The following is a 20,346-nucleotide window of genomic DNA, read 5'->3' as shown; positions in this document are numbered from 1 at the left end:
TGCTTAAATTGATGTCTCCCCCCCCTTTTCCTCTGCACCAAGGACACAGCAAAACAAAGTACAACTGAAAGAAATCTTTGGATCTCAGAACTGTGACAAGGGTGGTGAGATCCATAACCTCCAGATACGTGGCTTTCCCATTTGGAAATGTTTGTTGGGCTACATTTGTGTGCCTTTTCTTCAGACTTGGCTAAGAGCCAAAACACACGTTAAGAAAAACCTAGGTTCAGCACGTGTTCTCTTACCTCAAGGTTTGCCGGGATCTGTAGGAGTCCTGGAAGCTTAAAGTAGGCGTCCTGGAAGCTTAAAGATCTGTAGGGGTCCTGGAAGCTTAAAGTCCTGGAAGCTTAAAGGATCTGTAAGTGTCCTGGAAGCTTAAAGGCGTCCTGGAAGCTTAAAGCTTAAAATACAGGCGCCTGTATTTCCCTTTCCCTTTTTGCTGCTCTGTAAATGCTAAACTTTAAGCTTCCAGGACGCCTACAGATCCCAGCAAACCTTGAGGTAAGAGAACACGTGCTGAACCTAGGTTTTTCTTAACGTGTGTTTTGGCTCTTAGTCCCTGGAATTGGTTTTTCGTATCGTGGGACGAATTTAAATGTGTAGAGGATGTTCAAGAAAATCTCCTTATGTCTTGGATTAAGACATGTGGTGCCAAATGCATGCTGGGCTTTTCAGAATGAAATGATGAGCGGGTAAGACCATCAAGGGCTGTGCAAGATCAAACTGTGTTCCAGCATTCGGTTTCTAGCAGTGGCTGGCCAGAAAGAACTACAAGCTGGGCAGTGACCGTGCAATGAGTTGTGTGCTCGCAAACACCATTGAAATCCATGGGATTTTAGCACACATGATTAGATTGCATTATGATGGCCAAATTCAGTCATTCCTTGCCTTTAGTTTCAGGTGAGCAGCCAGGGCCGTTTCCACACGGCTTACCTTGTTCTGGAAAACGGTGAAATCTCGCACGAAGACGCTGTTATCGCATCTTCTAGCGAGATTTCGCTGTTTTCCCGAACAAGGTAAGACGTGTGGAAACGGCCCAGGTTGGTCTGTAGTAGAAAACTACACATCTAGCAGGACCTTAAAGATGAACTAGATTTCCATGATATGAGCATTCAAGAGTCAAGGCTCCCGAAAACCTTTGACTCTCAAAACTCATAACCTGGAAAACTAGTTGGTCTTTTAAGGTGCTACTGGACCCAAATCTTGCTTGCTCTTCTACTTGAACGAGTTTCACAGCACTGATTTTATTTATAAACTGGGGAGAGCTGTTTTTTTTTCTCTATAGGGTTCTCCTTTTCCTGGTACCCAAGACCAGAGTGTCAGAGGCAGCATGGTGGAGTAATTGTGTGTGTATTGACAGGACTTTTTCGTGGTGGTACTCTCTCGTACTCAGGACTTCCGGGGGGCTCTCCCAAGTCCTGATGGGGCAATTGGTGAAAAACAGTGTAACCCAACATAAGAGTACCTGGTACCTTTTTAAAAAAACAAAAAAGCACTGTGTGTGCTTGTGTGTAGTTGCCCATTTTTCCAAAAGGGCTTTGGAGCTTTTAATCTCTATGGGACACGCAGGTGAAGCTTTTCCTGATGTGCAGATACATTAATGGTGCATAAAGACACAGGAGTTTTGCCCCCAAACAGTCCTGAGCGATACCATTCTCTCCCCCACTTCGCCCATTCCCTGCTCAGAGGCAAGACAGGGTATGTGGAGGAAACTCTGTGGTCCTAGAACTTGCTGGCAGTTCCGCTTGGCAAGCGAGAGAGGCCCTGCCTTTCCACTCTCTGTTTGCTCAGGTTAGCTCTCTGCTAAAACAGGTTGCTGATCAGTCTGCTGTTGCATTAGATGTGCCCAGTGAATTTAGACTGCAAATCAAATACTGCCTGCGGACAGCACTATTGGACTAGGATATGGGAGCCCCAGGTTCAAATCTCCACTCTGCTATGGAAACTCACTGTGTGTCTTTGGGGCATTCGTTCTCTCTCAGCCCAAACTACCTCTCAGGGTTGTCATAGCAAGGATAAAATGGAGGAGGAAGAGAATTTATAAGCTGCTTTGGGTCCCCAATAGAGACAAAAACAGGATGGACGGAGGAAGGGAAGGAGGGAGAGAGAGGCAGTGTTGTATAGTGGCTAGAGTAGTAGACTAGGATCTGGAGAACCCAAGTTTGATTCACCACTCTGCTATGGAAGCTTGCAAGGAGACCTGGAGCCTGTCACGCCCTCTCAGCCTAACCTACTTCAAAGGGTTGTTGTGAGGGAAAAAATGGAGAAGAGGAGAATGATGTAAGCGGCTTTGGTCCCATTGGGGAGAATGGTGGAGTATGAATGAAGTAAAAAATTTTTAAAAAGTTATCATCCATAGTTAATTATCATCATTCATGCCTTGCCTTTAACCTTTCTTTCTTTTTAAGGATTTGCTGATGGGAGACAGGTCTGAGTTCAGCCATTTTGTGAAAGATCCCTTCTATGTGGTGGATGCTGGTAGCCGGTATGTACACATATATTTGTTTCAATTTGCTGAACGTTTTGAAATGTGTATGGGTAAAGAAAGTAATATTCAAGCATACTAGCTCTGTCCTGTGTAGTGTAAAAAGCTTGCATCGTCTTTAATTTTTATATACCTTATTTCATTCAACGCAACATATATAACAGCATTTCTCGACAAAAACCTCATGAAATTATGGTAGGAAGGTATAATTTTTTAGGAACTGGGTCAGGAAAAGGTATCACCTATTTTATTCTTTTTAAATTATTTTTCAGTTCCATATGGAGGATGTATATTCCTGAATACTAGGGGAACCAAATGCCTGTAAGATGATAGACTAGCAAAGGAATGTTTTGGTTACATCCCCCTCCCCCCCAACTTCTCTCTCCTCCCCTCCTCCTCCCCCCTCCTCTTCTATATTTGACCAGTTTCTGTACCATGCATCTGACGAAGAGAACTGTGATTCTCGAAAGCTTATGCTACAATAAAATTGGTTAGTCTTAAAGGTGCTACTGGACTCTTTTTGATTTTAGACCCACAACAGAGGCCATGAAACTAAACAGAAACTTTTCAAATAAATTAAGATGGACAGGTTTCCTGTAAATAGCTTTTGGAAAGGCATATTTTAGGCTGAGTCATTAGGGCTCTAGTCAGTGGAACTTTGAAGAGTTCTCTTTTTAAAATAATTTAGAACAGAAGAAAAGCCCTGCTCAATGGTTCATCTAAACAGCAGCCCATCTCACACACTTGCCAAGTTATTTTGTAGGCCCAACAACAGGAAATAGAGGCCAAGGCCTTTCCGTGGTGTTGTAACCTGATCCTGGTATTCAGGTGTACTGTCTCTGAATAGGGAGGTTCCCTTTAGTCACCATGGCTAGTAGCCACTGATAGACCTGTCTTCCATATATCTGTCTAATCTCCTTTTAAAAGTTGCCTGTGCCTGTGGCCATCGCCACGTCCTCTGGCAGCAAATTCCCCATCTTAATCACTCATTGTGTAAAGAAGCATTTCCTTTCGTCCATCTTGAATCTGCTGCCCCTCAACTTCATTGGATTCCCTCAAATTCTAGTATTTTGAGAGAGGGAGAAAAGGTTTCACCTGCCCAATCTCTACCCAGTGCATAACTTCATAAACTTCTATCATGTCCCATGTTAAAATGTTAGACTACGATTAGGAGGACACAGATTCAAATCCCCGCTTTGCCATGTCTCTCACTGGGCGATCTTGTTTGGGCTGCGTTCTCTCAGCCTAACTTGCGTCACAGGGTTGTTCTGTGAGAAAAATAGGGGAGACCCATGTGTACCACTGAGCTGCTCAGAGGGAAGGTAGGCTAAAAATGCAGTGGGTAGAGAGATCTGTCCACACACCGTAACTGAGGCAGATTGTGTGGTTGTGTACCACACCTCCTAATGTGGGTGGGCATCACCAGCATGGGTCCAAACTACGTAACCCTAAATGGGCAGATCAAAATTCACACATTACCAGTAACAGAATCGAAACTCCAGTGGAGTAGTTGACAACCGCGACATGGCATGACAAACGTCATGACACAGAGGAGTGGAAATGCCAGCTGATTTCTGAAAGGAGCTTCCGATTCATTCTAATGATACCTTTTGATGAGCCCGGAATAAATAGCTGCTTAGATGAATTCAGTGATTAAGGGATACAGACAGACTGGGCATAGCTGCTATTGCGATACCTGTTTTGGAGTCACTGTTTGATTTCTTATAAGCAGGGCTCATTTCGAGGGGGAATGCAGTTCCAGCAGTTCCCCAAAGAGGTCACATGTCAGGTGGCCCCACCCGCCTGACTTGGCCATTTGGGGCCCGTTTCAGCCTGGATTGTGGTCAAAACGGCCTGGATCGGGCCTCTGATGGGTGGTGGATCACTCTCCTCATCAGTGGCCTGATCCTGACCATTTTGGGCCCCTTTTCAGCCATTTTCAGCCCCTTTTTGCCATTTTGGGCCCAATTTCAGCCCTGAATGGCCAGGATTAGGTCCAAAACAACCAGAATAGGTGATGCCAGGGGGTGTGGCATATGCAAATCAGTTATACCAATGACACATTTCCAGTGATGGCAAGAGGCGTGGCATATGCTAATGAGTTATGCTAATGAATTCCTCCAGCTCTTTTTCTATGAAATGACCCCTGCTTATAAGAGATCTTTTTGAGGAGAAAGGGGCTTAAGTGCCTTGGGCGAATTGTACGAACGACTCCTAAGCAATCTTGCAGCGGTGCTGCATGAAAGCATCTTGCTTGCCTCCTCGTCCTTCCCAATGAACCAGTGTTACGTAAGTCTTTATTCACTGGTTCCCTTCTCCTATCCTCAAAGCATCTCCGTTGACATCTTCACAGAAATGAGAGGACAGGAGCAGGAAACGGGCAATTAAAGTAATATATGTTACTGCCAAAAGCAAACATTCCTGAGTTCTTACTGGCATCTTAAAATCTTTGGGATGGTTTTACTGCATCGGCAATTTATGTGTGTTATTGTGCTCGATTCTCTGGCAGAAAGCTTTTTGCTCTGGAATGGTTAAACAGTTTTCTAAAATGGGATAATTGAGTGGAAAAACAGGAAGACTAGTTAAATATGTAAATGAACATGTATTCAGATATGAATTTTGGAAGGATTAACCCTGCCTCTGAAGATACCAATTAGCCAATATCAAAGAAAAAGGGCAGAATAATGGAACACATGGAATGTTGATAGACATTTAGGATGCTTTGGATAAAGTCTCCTTCAATAGTCCTTTAGAAAGCTAAGCAGGTACCGTGTAAGTGGAAACATCTTTTTAGGGGCTCACAAATGGAAGAAAGAGAATGTTTCTAGTCCTAGTCCTTCCAAAATTGTTTGGAAGAAAACTATGTTGGTTAGAGTGTGAAAAGCTACCAGGTACCAGCATGGAGCTTCAAAAAGGTAAACATGGTGGGAATGGTGTATTGTCGAAGGCTTTCACGGCCGGAGAACGATGGTTGTTGTGGGTTTTCCGGGCTGTATTGCCTTGGTCTTGACATTGTAGTTCCTGACGTTTCGCCAGCAGCTGTGGCTGGCATCTTCAGAGGTGTAGCACCAAGAGATAGAGATCTCTCAGATGCCAGCCACAGCTGCTGGCGAAACGTCAGGAACTACAATGCCAAGACCACAGCAATACAGCCCGGAAAACCCACAACAACCATGGTGGGAATGCTATGTATGTTCTGTCACTTCCCTTCATCCGTATGTAACCCATTTCTCATCTATGTTTTTAGCCCATCTCCTCCCCAACCTTAGTCCTTGATAAAAATAAAAGTTCCCAAAGCAGCAAGGACATAGATATTGCAGTGGGAATGTATGCAGATGTTCTTTATCTGCTTGGAATTTTATTTTCATTGCCTGATTTGAGCTTGGAGAGTTGGAGGGTTTTTTAACGCAGACGTCTCGACTCTGTATTTATATAAAATTGACATGCCAGTTTGATTTACTGTCTCTTTCAAAACTATTTTTACACCCTGTCCTAGATCATTTGACAGTAAAGAAAGAAATCAGATGGACAAACCAGCATTTGCACGCTATTATCCTCACCCTCGGCACAGCAGTGGGAATGTCAGTAACGCATCACCACTGAGCGATGGCCTGAAAGCCCCGGATCTTCTCAGGCATCTCAGCAGAACGTCAGCCTTTGCCCCACTGCCAGTGGATGCAAATAGTCATCGTTCTGACCCTAAACAAAGCGCCATGCCCGTTCTTCCTTCCAAATCTGGTCAGCCCTCAACCAATGCTGCAAATTCCACACCAGCTCTTGCCCGAGAAGGCCAGGAAACAAGATGGCAGCCCAAATTTGACAGGGATGACAATAGTAAAGTTCAAGCCCAGGTTCTCGACAATGGCGACTGTCCCCTCAAAGATTCTGCAGAAGAAACCGCTTGGAGATGGAAGGCTGCTCTGCCCCAAAGACATCTCCCAACTAATGCCAAATGGGTCCATTTGGTCAAAGACGACAGCCTCCCAAAGAACTCTGTATCTCCTCAGGCGTCTGGGCAGAAGGTCTTCCAACGGTGGCAAAGCCTTCCCTCACAAAGCAGCTCTTCTTCTGAGCCAGAGACTCTTTCTGGCCAAGGAAGACTCTCACTCCGCATCTCGGAGTCCTACCTACAGATGACCCCTCCGCCATTCCATCGGGAAGAAGGGGACGATGACGTTTTCTTCCAAGAGACACAGCCTCATGCAGCCACCACTGAGTCCAAGCGTTCATCCCCTCTGTTGCCACCTCCACCTCTACTTCCTGTACAGAGCTCCAGTGCTATGGCAAACGCTATGGATGAATTTCCACTTTCTCCTATTGCCCTGGAAGTGAATGCAGCAGCAATGGACAAAGCTGCAAGTCTCAGAGAAAAGGAGTCTCCAGAAAGGTGAGGAAATCACTTACACCCTTCCCCCTACCCCCAATTCTTGTCCATGTATCTGTTTGTTTGGAGAGCCAGTTTGGTGTAGTGGTTAAGAGCGGCAGGACTCTAATCTGGAGAGACAGGTTTGATTCCCCACTCCTCCACTTGAAGGCAGCTGGGTGACCTTGGGTCAGTCACTTAAGAGCGGCAGGACTCTAATCTGGAGAGCCAGGTTTGATTCCCCACTCCTCCGCTTGAAGGCAGCTGGGTGACCTTGGGTCAGTCACTTAAGAGCGGCAGGACTCTAATCTGGAGAGCTGGGTTTGATTCCCCACTCCTCCACTTGAAGCCAGGTCGGTGACCTTGGGTCAGTCAGTCACAGCTTCTTGGAGCTCTCTCAGCCCCACCCACCTCACCGGGTGACTGTCATGAGGATAATGATAACATGCTTTGTAAACTGCTCTGAGTGGGCATTAAGTTGTCCTGAAGGGTGGTATATAAATTGAATGTTATTATTATGTAGATGCTTCACTTTCTTAGGATTCCAGTAACAAGAAGCATATACATAGCTTCCCTTTGTCTTTGATCTAGTTGCTCGTGAAATAAAATAAGTTTGTTTCTCAACATTCCCGTCTGCAAATGCTGAGATAAGATATTCTCTGAATTGTCAAATATTTGATCTTTTTGTCTTTAACGCTGGGTGATATTTGATTTCAATATGTGGCATTTGTTTTAGGACAGTAGTTGATAATTTGACAGATAACACTATTCAGAAGTTGACTGTAAGTAATAGTTCACGTGCGCTAGCACTTTATACTTGTTGGTTGGCATGGAATGCTGGGTAACGACAGATAATGATATTTCATCTGTGAAGTCTGTCCCAAACAAAATAATCAAGAGAGGTCAACAGATATCAAGTTTTGAAGTAGACTTCACATGCAGACTTGAATGGTGTACTTGGGGCAAATTTTGCCAAATGTTGATAGACATACAGACAAGCAACTTCGTCCCAAACTAAATCCAAAGGTAAACATTACTAGCTAAAAATAACCATTTCTGGCTGTGGTCCTAAGCTTAAAAACGCAGAGGAGTTAGCCGTGTTAGTCTGTAGTAGCAAAATCAAAAAGAATCCAGTAGCACCTTTAAGACTAACCAACTTTATTGTAGCATAAGCTTTCGAGAATCACAGTTCTCTTCGTCAGATGCAAGCTGGGATTGAATAGAGACTATGAATGGTTATCTCATTATCAGAAGTAACTGACTTCCTTAACAGAAGCAAACTGATCTCCATATCAGAAGCTACTGTTTGCATCTACTCCGCCCTCCTCTCTCCACCTATATATCTGACCAATTTCTTCTTGCCCTCCATGCATCTGACGAAGAGAACTGTGATTCTCGAAAGCTTATGCTACAATAAAGTTGGTTAGTCTTAACGGTGCTACTGGAAGCTTAAAAACGAATTACACAACTTCCAAATAAAGGTTATCAGGATCTAAATACATTGGAGAGGCTAGAAAAGTTGTTTCCTTGCCTTGAGGAAGTCACTGATATTTCACAGTACCTAGTTTACAATTATTTTCTTTCTCTGTTCATTAACAGAAACTTAAACAGATTTCCTAGAGGCCTCAGTGAGAGGGAGAAAGCTGGATCGAACATCGCCATCAGCAAGAGCGGCTGGGTTGTTCCACCTCCGTTTGGAACCTCGGGATCCAAAGCAAATGGCTTTGCCCCTTCCCCGGAAGCAGGACCGCAGCCACTGGCCACTCAAGAATCCGTTAATGGAACACCTGTCAGTCAGCCCAGAGAGCCCATTGCGGTGAGCAAGGCGTATGAAAATGAGGGGCTTAACCCCGAGAGTTACTCAGGGAAGAAGAAGACTCCAGAAGACATCAAGGAGGAGACTCTGGCAAAGGAGATAATCCACAAGGACAAGTCACTGGCTGGCGTCCTGGATCCAGACGCCAAGATGAAGACCACCATGGATTTGATGGAAGGAATATTTCCTAACGGGGCCAGGATGCTTAAGGAGAACACAAGGAGGAAGATCTTGCAGAAGAGGACAGCTGGTCATTCGGCCGCGGAGGATGATAAGTAAGCACCATTTTCCTTCAAATCCACCGGTTTGGCAGTTCTTTCCCTCCCTCCGCCAATGCTTAATTTTTTCCCCAGGAAAAATCAGTGTCCTCATTCAGTGGTTCTCATTGCATTGCCTCCCTCATTGTGGAAGAAATGAATGGCCGAGTGGGAGATCCTGTGATTATCTGAATGAAAGATCTCCCCTGAGCCCGGAAGATTATGTCTTTAAGACAATAATCCCCAAATTATGTGTGTGAAGAGAACTGCTAGCCTGCCACTAGAAATAAACCAAGGAATTAAACATTTTAAAGATTATTGGGAGCACAAAGGGAACCACTCACAGACCAGGAAGTCTGCTGTATCTCTGCTTGATTTCCTGCCCTGGCCATGCCTCTCTTCCAATCTGGCTCAACTAGGGAAGGGTAATTCTGCCACATCTCTGTATCGGGTACGATCGGATCATTCTGCCTCTCACAATCTGACAAAGTGGGCAATGCCTCAGGAAACCTGGTGCAGCCATACATTGGTTAGTCTTCAAGACTCTTTGCTAGTTTTCCTGCAGCAATCTGACTTTGCCACCCCTCTCAAATTTGGCAGAATTATTTGCTCTCAGAGGAGGCATACCTTGAACAGTGACTCACACAGAGACATAAGGGGTGAAAACCAGCGTTGTGTAGTGGTTAGAGTGTCAGCCTAGGAGCTGCGAGTCCCAGTTTCAAATCCTCCCTCTGCCGTGGAAGCTTGCTGGCGACCTTGTGCCTCTAAGCCTAACCTACCTCACAGGGTTGTTGTGAAGGTACAATGGAGGAGAGGAGAATGATGTAAGCCGCTTTCGGTTCCCATAGGGAGAAAGGCAAAATATAAATGCAGTCTATAAATAAATAAGCTAGTGGGTTCTTTTGAGGACGGCATTATTTTCTCTAAAAGTCAGCCCTTATAGGTCAAGCCTTCAGTTTAAGGATGAGTGAGTGCCTTCACTGTTAGAAAAACATATGGTCTTAATGTTTAGAGTTCAGTCTCTCAGGATCAGGAGAGATCTCGAGTCAGACAAACCGTGTGATTCCTTCACTGAGTCATTCCTTTCTCTCAGGAGAGGCAGGGCTTTTAGCAGGAACGCAGTGGAACAGAGTTCCAGCACCTCTTAAAAATGGTCACATGGCCGGTGGCCCCGCCCCCTGATCTCCAGACAGAGGGGAGTTTAGATCACCCTCTGCACCGCTGGAGTGGCGCAGAGGGTGATCTACACTCCCCTCTGTCTGGAGACCAGGGGGCGGGGCCACTGGCCATGTGACCATTTTCACCAAGGGCGATTTAAACTTTAAAAAACTCCCCCCTTGTTCCAGCTGACTGAAAGTGAGGTCATTGGGCGGTCCTCCTGAGTTCCACCACTAAGTTCCACCACCTCTTTTCCCAGAAAAAAAGCCCTGAGGAGGGGAATGGGGGAGAGCTGAGGCCTCCTCTCTGGAGATGTTCTGGGTTGGGTAGAAGGAGAGAGTAACACTCCAGTGGGCCTCTTGAAACCGCCGATTGTTGGACTTCTTTTCCTGACAGCTCTGTGTTTGCTTACCCAGTCAGAGGCCCTGTGATTGTTACGTGAGTCGTTAATCCATGCAAGTGTTATGCTTTCGTATTTCCAAAGAAGCAGGATATATAGATCCCGATGTGGCTAGAAGGATATACGTTCTGGCTTCTGGTCATGAGAAGACACGACAAGGTTAAATCGCACTGATATTGCTGAAAGTGTTCTTCATTGAAATGAACCAAGAATCCTTTGACCCTCCTCACCTTGAGGGGTTGGTGGCATCTGGTTCGTGCATTTATATGGCTCCCCGCTGAGATAAAGCCAAAGCTCGCCCGGTCAGCCCAAAGGCAAAACACTGACCGAGCCGTTGTAAGGGGCTTCAGTTTTGTTTCTAGTTTATATCTTCCCTAGCCCAACATTAGGCACTTTAATATATTTTTTTAAGGAAGCAGCTGCTCCGACTCAGTCAAAAAATATACTTTCGCAGTATATTTTTACAACATGGTGGGTCAGCGATGGCACGCTGTTCCACAGCCCAGCTTAAGCACAGCTGTGCGTACACTGTGAGATGTTATTTGTAAATTGGCAAACCGGCTCTTGGTTTTTACACTCATTTCCTTGAACTGCCGTTATGGTATTCACACTGGGTTATGAACGAGAGCATCGATAACGGTGGAGAATCTTCCCTAAAAGATAAGCTCACCCCCCCCCCATTGATCAGCTTATCTCTCCTGATCCTGAGAGACTGAACTCTAAACTCTAAGACCGTATTTCTTTTTAATAGCTAAGGCACTCACCCACCCTTAAACTGAAGGCTTGGCCCATAAAGGCAGACTTTTAGAGCCAAAACACACGTTAAGAAAAACCTAGGTTCAGCACGTGTTCTCTTACCTCAAGGTTTGCCGGGATCTGTAGGCGTCCTGGAAGCTTAAAGATCTGTAGGGGTCCTGGAAGCTTAAAGTCCTGGAAGCTTAAAGGATCTGTAAGCATCCTGGAAGCTTAAAGGCGTCCTGGAAGCTTAAAGCTTAAAATACAGGCGCCTGTATTTCCCTTTCCCTTTTTGCTGCTCTGTAAATGCTAAACTTTAAGCTTCCAGGACGCCTACAGATCCCAGCAAACCTTGAGGTAAGAGAACACGTGCTGAACCTAGGTTTTTCTTAACGTGTGTTTTGGCTCTTAGAGAAAGTAATGCCTGTCCTCAGAAGAACCTGCAGAGTGCAGACCCAAAAGAGAGTGGGGTGTGTTCTGGGTTGCATTTTCAGTTCATGCCGGGCAGCAGTGAGGCCCAGCGGGCGCAAACGGAGTACAATAACTGAGTTGAGTCTTCTGTAACGGGTGAATTATTATGGAAAGAGTTCAAGAAAGCCTGAAAACCGCTATCTTCCTGCTATACAACAGGGATGTTGGTGGAACAGAGTATCGAAGAAGTAGCGTTACCAACTCTGAGTTGGGCAATTCCTGGAGATTTGGCAGAGGAGCCGGGGTGGGGGGTAGAATTTAGGGAGGGGTGGGAGCTGATGTGATGCCATAAAGTCTGCCCTCTATGCCATTTTCTCCAGGGGAACTGATGTCTGCTCTCAGGAGTAATCCCAGGAGAACACCAGCCCCCACATGGAGGTTGGCAACTCTATGGAGGAGATGCCTGCAGGATGCATGGCTGGGAGCAATAGCATGTGCTTTCCTCTGCTGGTGAACACGATCGAGTCATAAGTAGTTGCCTTGCTGATCCATGTCGCCCAGTGTTGTCTATTCTAACTAGCAGTCACTCTCCAGGATTTCAGACAGAGAAAGGTCTGCCTGAAATCCGCTGTTCATTTATGTGTTCATTTGCTTCATTTAGACCCGTAAGTAGTAGATGTTAGTCAAGAACTTTTTCTGCCTGAGTATTTGGAGATCTGTCACCCATCAGAGTAGATCACTGAATGACAGGAAGCAATGGCCTGTCTTAGGCTGTTCAGTTGAGTAGTCGCCATGTGCCATCTGGTGGCGATCCCTAGTTGTACTGATTGGGAAAAAAAACACCTAGAGAAGAAAGATCATGCTCTGGGCTCCCCTAAGGAGAGGTGGGCAATTGTTCGAGGGAGTTAATAACTCCTCCTTTGCCCCGTTTCTTAACTCAAGGAAGAAAGTCGAGCGTCTCTTGCCATACTGCCATGCGTGTGTGTTCTCTGTTCTGGCACAGGAGAGAAGAGAAGGAAGCTGCCACCACTTTGGCTCCCTGCCCTGCTTACTTCAGCGTGTCTGCTCCCAAAGCCGAGCTGCTGAACAAAATCAAAGATTTGCCGGAAGAGACAGGCGGGGATGAGGAACAAGGGGATGTCAACGAGAAGAAGGTGAGTTCGCAGCAACCTCGCCACAGAAGGCAGCTGCGAGATCGAGCCACGAACTCTGGGCAGGGCTATACAAATGCCAGCATTTTGAAATTGCAATGCGCAAGCATGGATGCAAGGCTCAGCATCCAAAAGCAAGTCTCTAGTCCTTTGGGGGATAAAGGCAGACTGGGTGCGCAGAGCCGGCTGGCTCCTAGGAGGCAAGGAGTGAACCTGTGAAGGATTTCCAAAGGTGGTGGGAGACGGGGGAGGCAAGAATTAAATATCATCATTGCCCTTTCCCATGAGTAGCAGAAACAGAATGCAATATGCAAAAAACGAGCAAGGAACATAAAGATTTGCTTCTTTTTCTACATATAACCAAATGTGGCTCGAGTGTCCTTTGGGCAAATGCAGCTGAAGTATCAGGGCCGGTCCCTGATAAATAGGGACCGTCTGGAGACCTAGGATGCAGGTTTGTGAGCCCCGTGCTGGCTTCCTGCTGTATAATTCTGCCCTTCATTAGCAAGCAGGAAAGAGAACAGAGCGGTGGCTTTGGAGCGTACCTGATACATCTGCAAACAACCGAATGACTTAAGCCAGGTAGTGCCAGTGCTTCCCACAAGAGATGCAAAGTTCAGCTTTCGCTGGATATTGCGGTCTGATAAATCTTGATATTCGGAGTCAGGAAAGGTGGGTTAGAAAGCCCTGATATTTTGAAGAAGCAGGTGGGGAACTCTTGGAGTACATCACGATGCTTTCTTGCTCTAGTCCTCTAGACAGGGCTGGCGCGCCCATTGAGGCCAGGTAGGTGGCTACCTCAGGGCACGGGGCTCTGGAGGGGGCACCAGAGGAGGCGCTGGTGGCAGGAGCACGCCATGGAGCTGCAGCCTCCCAGCCCTTCCGCCCCTCGCTGACACCGCCACCAGCAAAAGCGTCCGGCCTGGCGCAGCAGCCGCAGGCAGGCATCTGGGATGGTGCAGGGTAACAGAGCAGGAGAGCTGGGAGGCCACCCGCGCACCGTCCCAGCCGCCCACTGCAGCAGTTGGGCTGGCTCATGTGCGCCCCATGATGACGTCACACGTGACGTCATCATACAGGCCGGTGTGCGCATGTGGGCGCATGCGTGCGGGCACCCGGCCCGCCGGCCAGCCACAGGCGCCGAAAACCCTGGCGCCACTCCTGCCTCTAGAGTTCATGCTTGAGTATCCTTTCCGCTTTGTTTTTGTGCCCTTCCACATGGCCGCACTTTCCTACAGAAGCCCCAGTGACACTGTAGCTGCTGACGTCGTGCAGCGGCAACTGGGATTTCCCCTTGCATTTTCCTTGCCCTAGTCCTAGGGCAGCCCTTCCCCCAAGATAGTACAGATTGGAGCTTTTTAAAAAATAGTAAAGAACATACCAATATACCATTATATCAATATGCCAATTGCAATTACAAAAAACCCCCACAACTTTTCGCAAGTCCCCTGGTGGCATGTGGAGATGGGGAGAAGTGGGTGAACGGCTGCTAGGGCCAGGGGAAGGGGAAATGGCTGCCATGTGAGTGAGATTGGGAAAATCCAGACTTTCCCACCACACAGCCATTTTCCCTGCCCCAAACCATGGCAGCAAACAGGTTTAGGAAAGATTGCTGAAAAGTTTAGGAAAATCCAGGTGGTTCATGGAAGCGCCACGATGCTGTGAGGAAGCAAGGGGGGAAAACCCCACTTCCTAACAGTATCAAACCCAAGGCAAATCAGCTGTGTAGAGACAGCCTTCTGCTCTGTGGTCTCTATTGCATGGGGTGATCTGTGGGTGTTGTATGATTCCTGGTTGACAGATGAACTTTTTTTCCATTTTTCACATCACTGTAATATTTCGACATGATAGAGATTCAGCCTGCTTTTGCACGCGTTAGATAATACACTTCAGCAATCGTCCGCAAGTAGATTTTTGTGTTTCACCCAGGAAAATCCAGTTGCAAACAATTGCTAACGTGCATTGAAAGTGCAATATCCAACAGCTATAGTTACAACTGATCCATTTTGAAAAAGGCGAATGGCTCACTGGTGATGGGAATGGTGAGTGCAAGAAGAAATGGGTGGGGAGATGCAAAAATCGGCACCTTCCCATCCACAGTTTCTCCAAACTCATCTTGGGTATAATGTTCCTGGAAAAAATGTACCAAAACAGGTTTGGGAACACCCACATCAGAGGCAGGGAAACCCCAGGAGGTGTGTGAATGCACAACAATGTCATGCCAAAGCCCAAATGAAAACTGCTGCCCTGCGTGAAAGAGCCCCCTGTCCACATGCTCCTTTTCTCTTTCAAAACCAATTCTCCTTGACGCTCTGTAAACCGTTATCCTCTGTGGCCAAAGGCACCCAACAGAGCTGGAGTTGCCCCACCGTGTTCCTTAGCAAACAAAATAATTGTGAATTGCAGTAGCTTCAGTCGCCAGAACTATTCACCCTTTCTTTCTGGTTACCTGATTTATAGGCATAGCATCTATTGGATGACCTCAAAAACCATCTTTCAACATATGTTTTTAACTTGCCAGCTGATGCTGTTGCGAAGACTGATTTCTTGCTCAATCTTGCCCCCTCCAGGCTGAACTCATTGAGAGCTTGTCCCGCAAGCTGGAGACTCTGAAAGAAGCCAAGGAGAGCCTGCAGGCAGACGTCAGGCTCAACAATGCTTTGGGAGAGGAAGTGGAAGCGTTGATCAGCGGCCTGTGCAAGCCCAACGAGTTTGAGAAATACAGGATGTTCATTGGAGACCTGGATAAAGTGGTCAGCCTGTTGCTTTCACTCTCAGGACGCCTGGCCAGGGTGGAGAATGTTCTCAACAGCCTCGGCGAAGATGCTGACGATCAGGAACGGGTATGTAGATGCAGAAAACTTGCATTTGGCATGGATGACGTTCCCACCTTGGCCGTTTTCACACTACTAACCTGCTTCCGTAACGTTGCGAAACGTCACGCAAAAAACACGGAAGATAGCGTCTTGTCACAAGAGTTTTGTGCAATGTCGCGCAAAACTCTCGCAATGTTGCGCAAAACTCTCGCGAGAAGACGCTACCTTCTGCATTTTTTGCGCGACGTTTCGCAGCGTTACAGAAGCAGGTTAGTAGTGTGAAAACGGCCCTTCTCTCTGGAAGAACAGTCTTTTCTTTCCTTAGTAAGGGGATTTTGCTTCTCGTCTGCCAACAAAGAGAACATAGGCACTTCTGCTGTCCGGAAGCAACGGCTTACTTCAGCCACTTACTTTCATACAGCCATATGTACTTACTTCTGTACTGCCATTTCAAAATGCGAAGATGGGGAGTGTTTCGCTTTTGCTTAATTGGTAATAAATATGGTACAGAAATCAAGTTATTTACTGCTGGCGGGGGAAACAAGGGAGTGTCCTTTTTAAGACACAATCCTAAGGCCTGATTCACACGTGTAGAAGAATAAGATTAATCTAGTAGGGGGAAGGAAGGCTGCATGGTGTAGCTTGATCTCGTCAGGCCTTCAAAGCTAAGCAGCACTGGCAATGCCAAACCCCCTCTGCTTCTCACTTGCCTTGAAAGCCCATTGCTGGGGCCACCGTAAGTCATTTGCAACTTGATGGTACATACGTACTTATGTAATGTGGTAGAATCCTAAGACAGTAGAAGGGACTGTACCACTTCAGACTGCAGGAGGAGGATCGCGGAGGCTTCATTTTGCATAAGAAACGGCAGAGGGAAAGCCTGGTTAGTCTGTTGCAGCAACATTAAACAGGCGCCCAGTGGCACTGTAAAGACTAAATAATGATGTTTATTCTACTGTAAGCTTTCATGAGTCAGAGCTCACTTCATCAGATGCAATTCAGCGCATCTATTTATTTGAAATAGATCCAGAGAAATTAGCCGTGTTAGTCTGTAGTAGCAAAATAATAAAGAGTCCAGTAGCACCTTTAAGTCTAACCAACTTTATTGTAGCATAAGCTTTCGAGAGCTGTGGTTCTCTAAAGCTTATGCTACAGCAAAGTTGGTTAGTCTTAAAGGTGCTACTGGACTCTTTATTATTTATTTAAAAGGTATTTATCCCAGTTCTGTCTCATCAGACATTCTGACAGGCAGTTTTCTGTGTTGAAATGTGAGTCAACATAATTAAGAACTCTTGCTGCAGTGACCTTGGCCACTGGTACCATAAAAATCCATTATGTGCAGGACATAAAGATGGATCCAACAACTGACAAGTAAAGGAGGAGAGATTCCCCTCTGACCACCAAAACAGGTGATGGGGGGGATCATTGGACAGTGTGAGATGAGGACTGTAGTAAGAAACGGCTGAAATTGAGGGGAAAGGCTGGTGGAATTCAATCCACCGTCCTGAATAACTGAGAGTCTCTACACGAGACATATTATACGAGGACGCTCAAGTGTAGGGAGATGCAATGTTAGCCCGGAAGCGTAATTTAAAAAGACAGAGCCGAAGACTCTGTCAATTTCACCTCTCTACACAAGGGTAGTTTAAAAAGACGGAGCCTGCAGAGATCACTCCTTAGAGGGTTTGCTAATTTCATCTTCGCCTCCCAGAAGGCTCTGTCAATTTTACCTCCCCTTTGGGAAGGCTAAGATGCTCCCAGTTTCAAACGAGCATCTCCATACAATTGAGCTTCCTTATTCTGTTCAAGAAAAGAGGTGCCTCTGCACTTACGGAGAGCTCCGGACCTGTGTCCGTTGAAGGGAACGGGGAAGCCCTCATGTGTCAGAGCTCTCATGAGCTTCTGGATTTGGGACGGGCACGTCGCTTCTGTCATGCCATTCTATAGAGCAGTTCAAATCTGACCAACAACAAAAAATTGGGTTGGATCCAGACGAAATCAGCAATTTCCACTCATTCTCCCTCCCTCATTGTTTCATTCTTCAGGCTTTCCTGTTCCCCAAGACCAGCATTTCATGGAGATAAGTGGGAGGGGGGAGGCAGGCAGGAGTATCCCATTCTGCCGCTGGGAAACTTAGCCTGGATCCAACCCCATATGTGGACGAGCCCATCTCGAAGGCAGCCAAAGTGGGAACCCAGCTCCGGAACTGCAATGCTAAATCTCTCTTTGCCCTCCTCTTTCCTCCCCTCCTACGCTGGGACAGAGCTCCCTGAACGAGAAGCGGAAGATGCTGGCAGGCCAGCACGAGGACGCGCGGGAGCTGAAGGAGAACCTCGACCGGCGAGAGCGGGTGGTCTTGGACATTCTGTGCAGTTACCTCTCCGAAGAGCAGCTTCAAGACTACCAGCATTTTGTGAAGATGAAATCTGCCCTTCTCATCGAACAGCGCGAGCTCGATGACAAGATCAAACTGGGGCAGGAGCAACTCAAGTGCCTTCTGGAGAGCTTGCCCGTGGACTTTGCCCTTCGGAGCAAAAAAGCAGTGGCCCCCCTGGCGCCCGTGGGGTCTGGCGTGAATAGCAATAGGCCGCCACCAGCATCTTCGCTCTGACCCAAACAGGTGTCTGCTGAACTCTTCTTCTTGAATTTATTTAATCAGAGACAGCTTTTAACTTTTTTTTGTTTGGAATTGATGGGAGGTTTCTTTTTTAAAAAATTAACATACAGAAAACAAAACGGCATGGAAAGCTTTGGGGTTTTCCCCCTTCTGCCTGTGATCACAGGCCCACGAGACTCTCATGAAAAGGAATGGAATCCTTGTGGCTGAGAAAGGAGGCGACGTGTTCTCCAAGCAGGTGGACTCATCGTAAACAAACATGAGCTGCTCCCGCCAGAGGAATCGGGGAGTTCCTCTGAGCACCGACGGTTGTTAAATAATGAAGGATCTACAACAATGAAGCCTTAATTAAAATATTGATGAGCGACCTGCTCTCCTGAACAATATCGGTATTTATATTTTGTAAAAGCTGCAAGGTAGAATTCTGTAAAGATTTTTTTGTACAATAACATTAATCAGTTGTTTGATTCTACTTCAATATGTATGTAGGAAACAAATCGTTTGAATTTTTTTTTTGTACTTAACAGAGAAAAATGAAAGAGGAACATCTCCCAAGCCCCACCCCCTTACGATAATCACAAAACACAGCTTGGAGTATCTGTATCAACTAGCAGGAAATGCTCCAGGCCCTGATCCAAGGTGCTTACATGCAAAATCTCTGTGTGCACAACCAGTACTTCGTCCTCCTTGGGCCATATGTGGATACAGCTTTGCATCTTCTGCCAGAAACATATGGGAAATATACTATCGTTCCCCCGCTCCCCCTCCTGGTAGATCCTGGTCATAGCGCTAAAGATTGTATTCCCATGTACACAGCCTTGCATATACGATCATAATACATCTGCTCCCCCATCTTTGCAAGGTGCTTGGTGTCCCCATGGTTAGCAGCGGGCAGCACAGACTTACGTGCATGGAGAACAAGGTCCTGCCTCTCGAGCCCTCTTTCTTTTCCTGCACGGCAGGATCCAGTGCAGTTGGGGAGCAATATTCCATACACACAATGCCCCAACTTTTGAGCACCCATATCTACTGGATGGGGTGGGGGGCATTTATCTCTTTAGTACCTGCTGAATGTACCAGTAAGTGACCTTTCTGAGAAAGCTTTGCACAGCAAAAATACCGTCTTCCAAATCTGCGACATGAAGCAACCACCCGTTCGAACAAGCACTTGCGTGAACCAAACAACTCAGGAGTCGACGCGAAGCTGAAGCAAAGAGATCTCCCCCTATCCACCTCTTGGACTCACGGACAATTTAAAAACATTTATTTTAAAAAAGGAACAGAAAGCATGGAACCGCATGCGGCCTGGGAAATATTTGAATGACTTCTCGAGATGGTTCTGTGAATGTCTTTATTTATAGATTGCTTCCCTCCCCACAAAATGTTTGTATACATTAGTCTTGGTTCTTTTTTTTTTAAAAAAACACAATTGTTCTTCGTTCTGCTAATCCTGTTGGAACTGACCTTAGCCAAAATGGAGCAAATAGAGTCAATTACCCCAGTTTCAGTGTTCCTTTGTCCTTTTTAGGTGTCTATACTTTTACTTACCACTCTCTTCTGAGATGTCGAAGGCAACACATGTAAAGCTTCCCCTCTTTATGTTCTCACAACAACCCTGTGTTGTAGGTTAGGTCGAGTGTGTCTGTATGTGTATATGACTGGCCCACTTTGGTCACCCAGTGAACTTCATGATTGAGGGGAGATTTGAACCCAAACCCCAGTCCATCACTCCACACCCCACTGGCTCTGAGATAAACAGAACCCCACTTTGACGTAGGCCTCTAGGATTTCTTTATAACTTCATACCAAGCGTAAGGTAAGTTTACTGTCTCGTACTTCCACTTGGGGTTGACTGGTCGGGGCAGGATTGAGCCAGGCTTGAACCCGTTTTTCAGCTCTTATGCGGTGCAGAGCTACATGTAGTGCCAGCAAACACACATCTCTTAAACATAAGCCTGCTGGGTAACACAACTACAGTGACGGGTTGGAGGGGCACTTTCCATTTCTCCCCAAAAATGGGTGGTCATGTTTGGTCCCCTTCAGCTTGGGTTTCTTATATTAAGGTAGGGAAAAAAGGGTAAAGAACAATAAAATTAACAGGCTTGAGGTGTGTATTTGTAGGGGCCAGTGAGAAGAC

The 20,346-nt window shown here is 46.4% G+C and overlaps 1 protein-coding gene across 1 annotated transcript in view; it reads left to right on the top strand.

Moving 5' to 3' along the window:
* Window positions 1-19,710, top strand: part of SHROOM3 (shroom family member 3) — a 185,242-nt gene extending 165,532 nt beyond the window's left edge. The window contains exons 5-10 of the mRNA XM_054989841.1: window positions 2,409-2,485; window positions 5,982-6,872; window positions 8,448-8,939; window positions 12,629-12,779; window positions 15,347-15,619; window positions 17,856-19,710. Of these exons, the coding sequence (XP_054845816.1) occupies window positions 2,409-2,485; window positions 5,982-6,872; window positions 8,448-8,939; window positions 12,629-12,779; window positions 15,347-15,619; window positions 17,856-18,203 (2,232 nt within the window). The 3' untranslated portion in view covers window positions 18,204-19,710. The remainder of the gene's footprint in view (window positions 1-2,408; window positions 2,486-5,981; window positions 6,873-8,447; window positions 8,940-12,628; window positions 12,780-15,346; window positions 15,620-17,855) is intronic.
* The last annotated feature ends 636 nt before the right edge of the window (window positions 19,711-20,346 follow it).

Source organism: Eublepharis macularius, chromosome 10, assembly GCF_028583425.1.
Source record: "Eublepharis macularius isolate TG4126 chromosome 10, MPM_Emac_v1.0, whole genome shotgun sequence".
In the NCBI taxonomy this organism is placed as follows: domain Eukaryota; kingdom Metazoa; phylum Chordata; class Lepidosauria; order Squamata; family Eublepharidae; genus Eublepharis; species Eublepharis macularius.
This window is presented reverse-complemented; position numbering and strand designations above follow the sequence as displayed.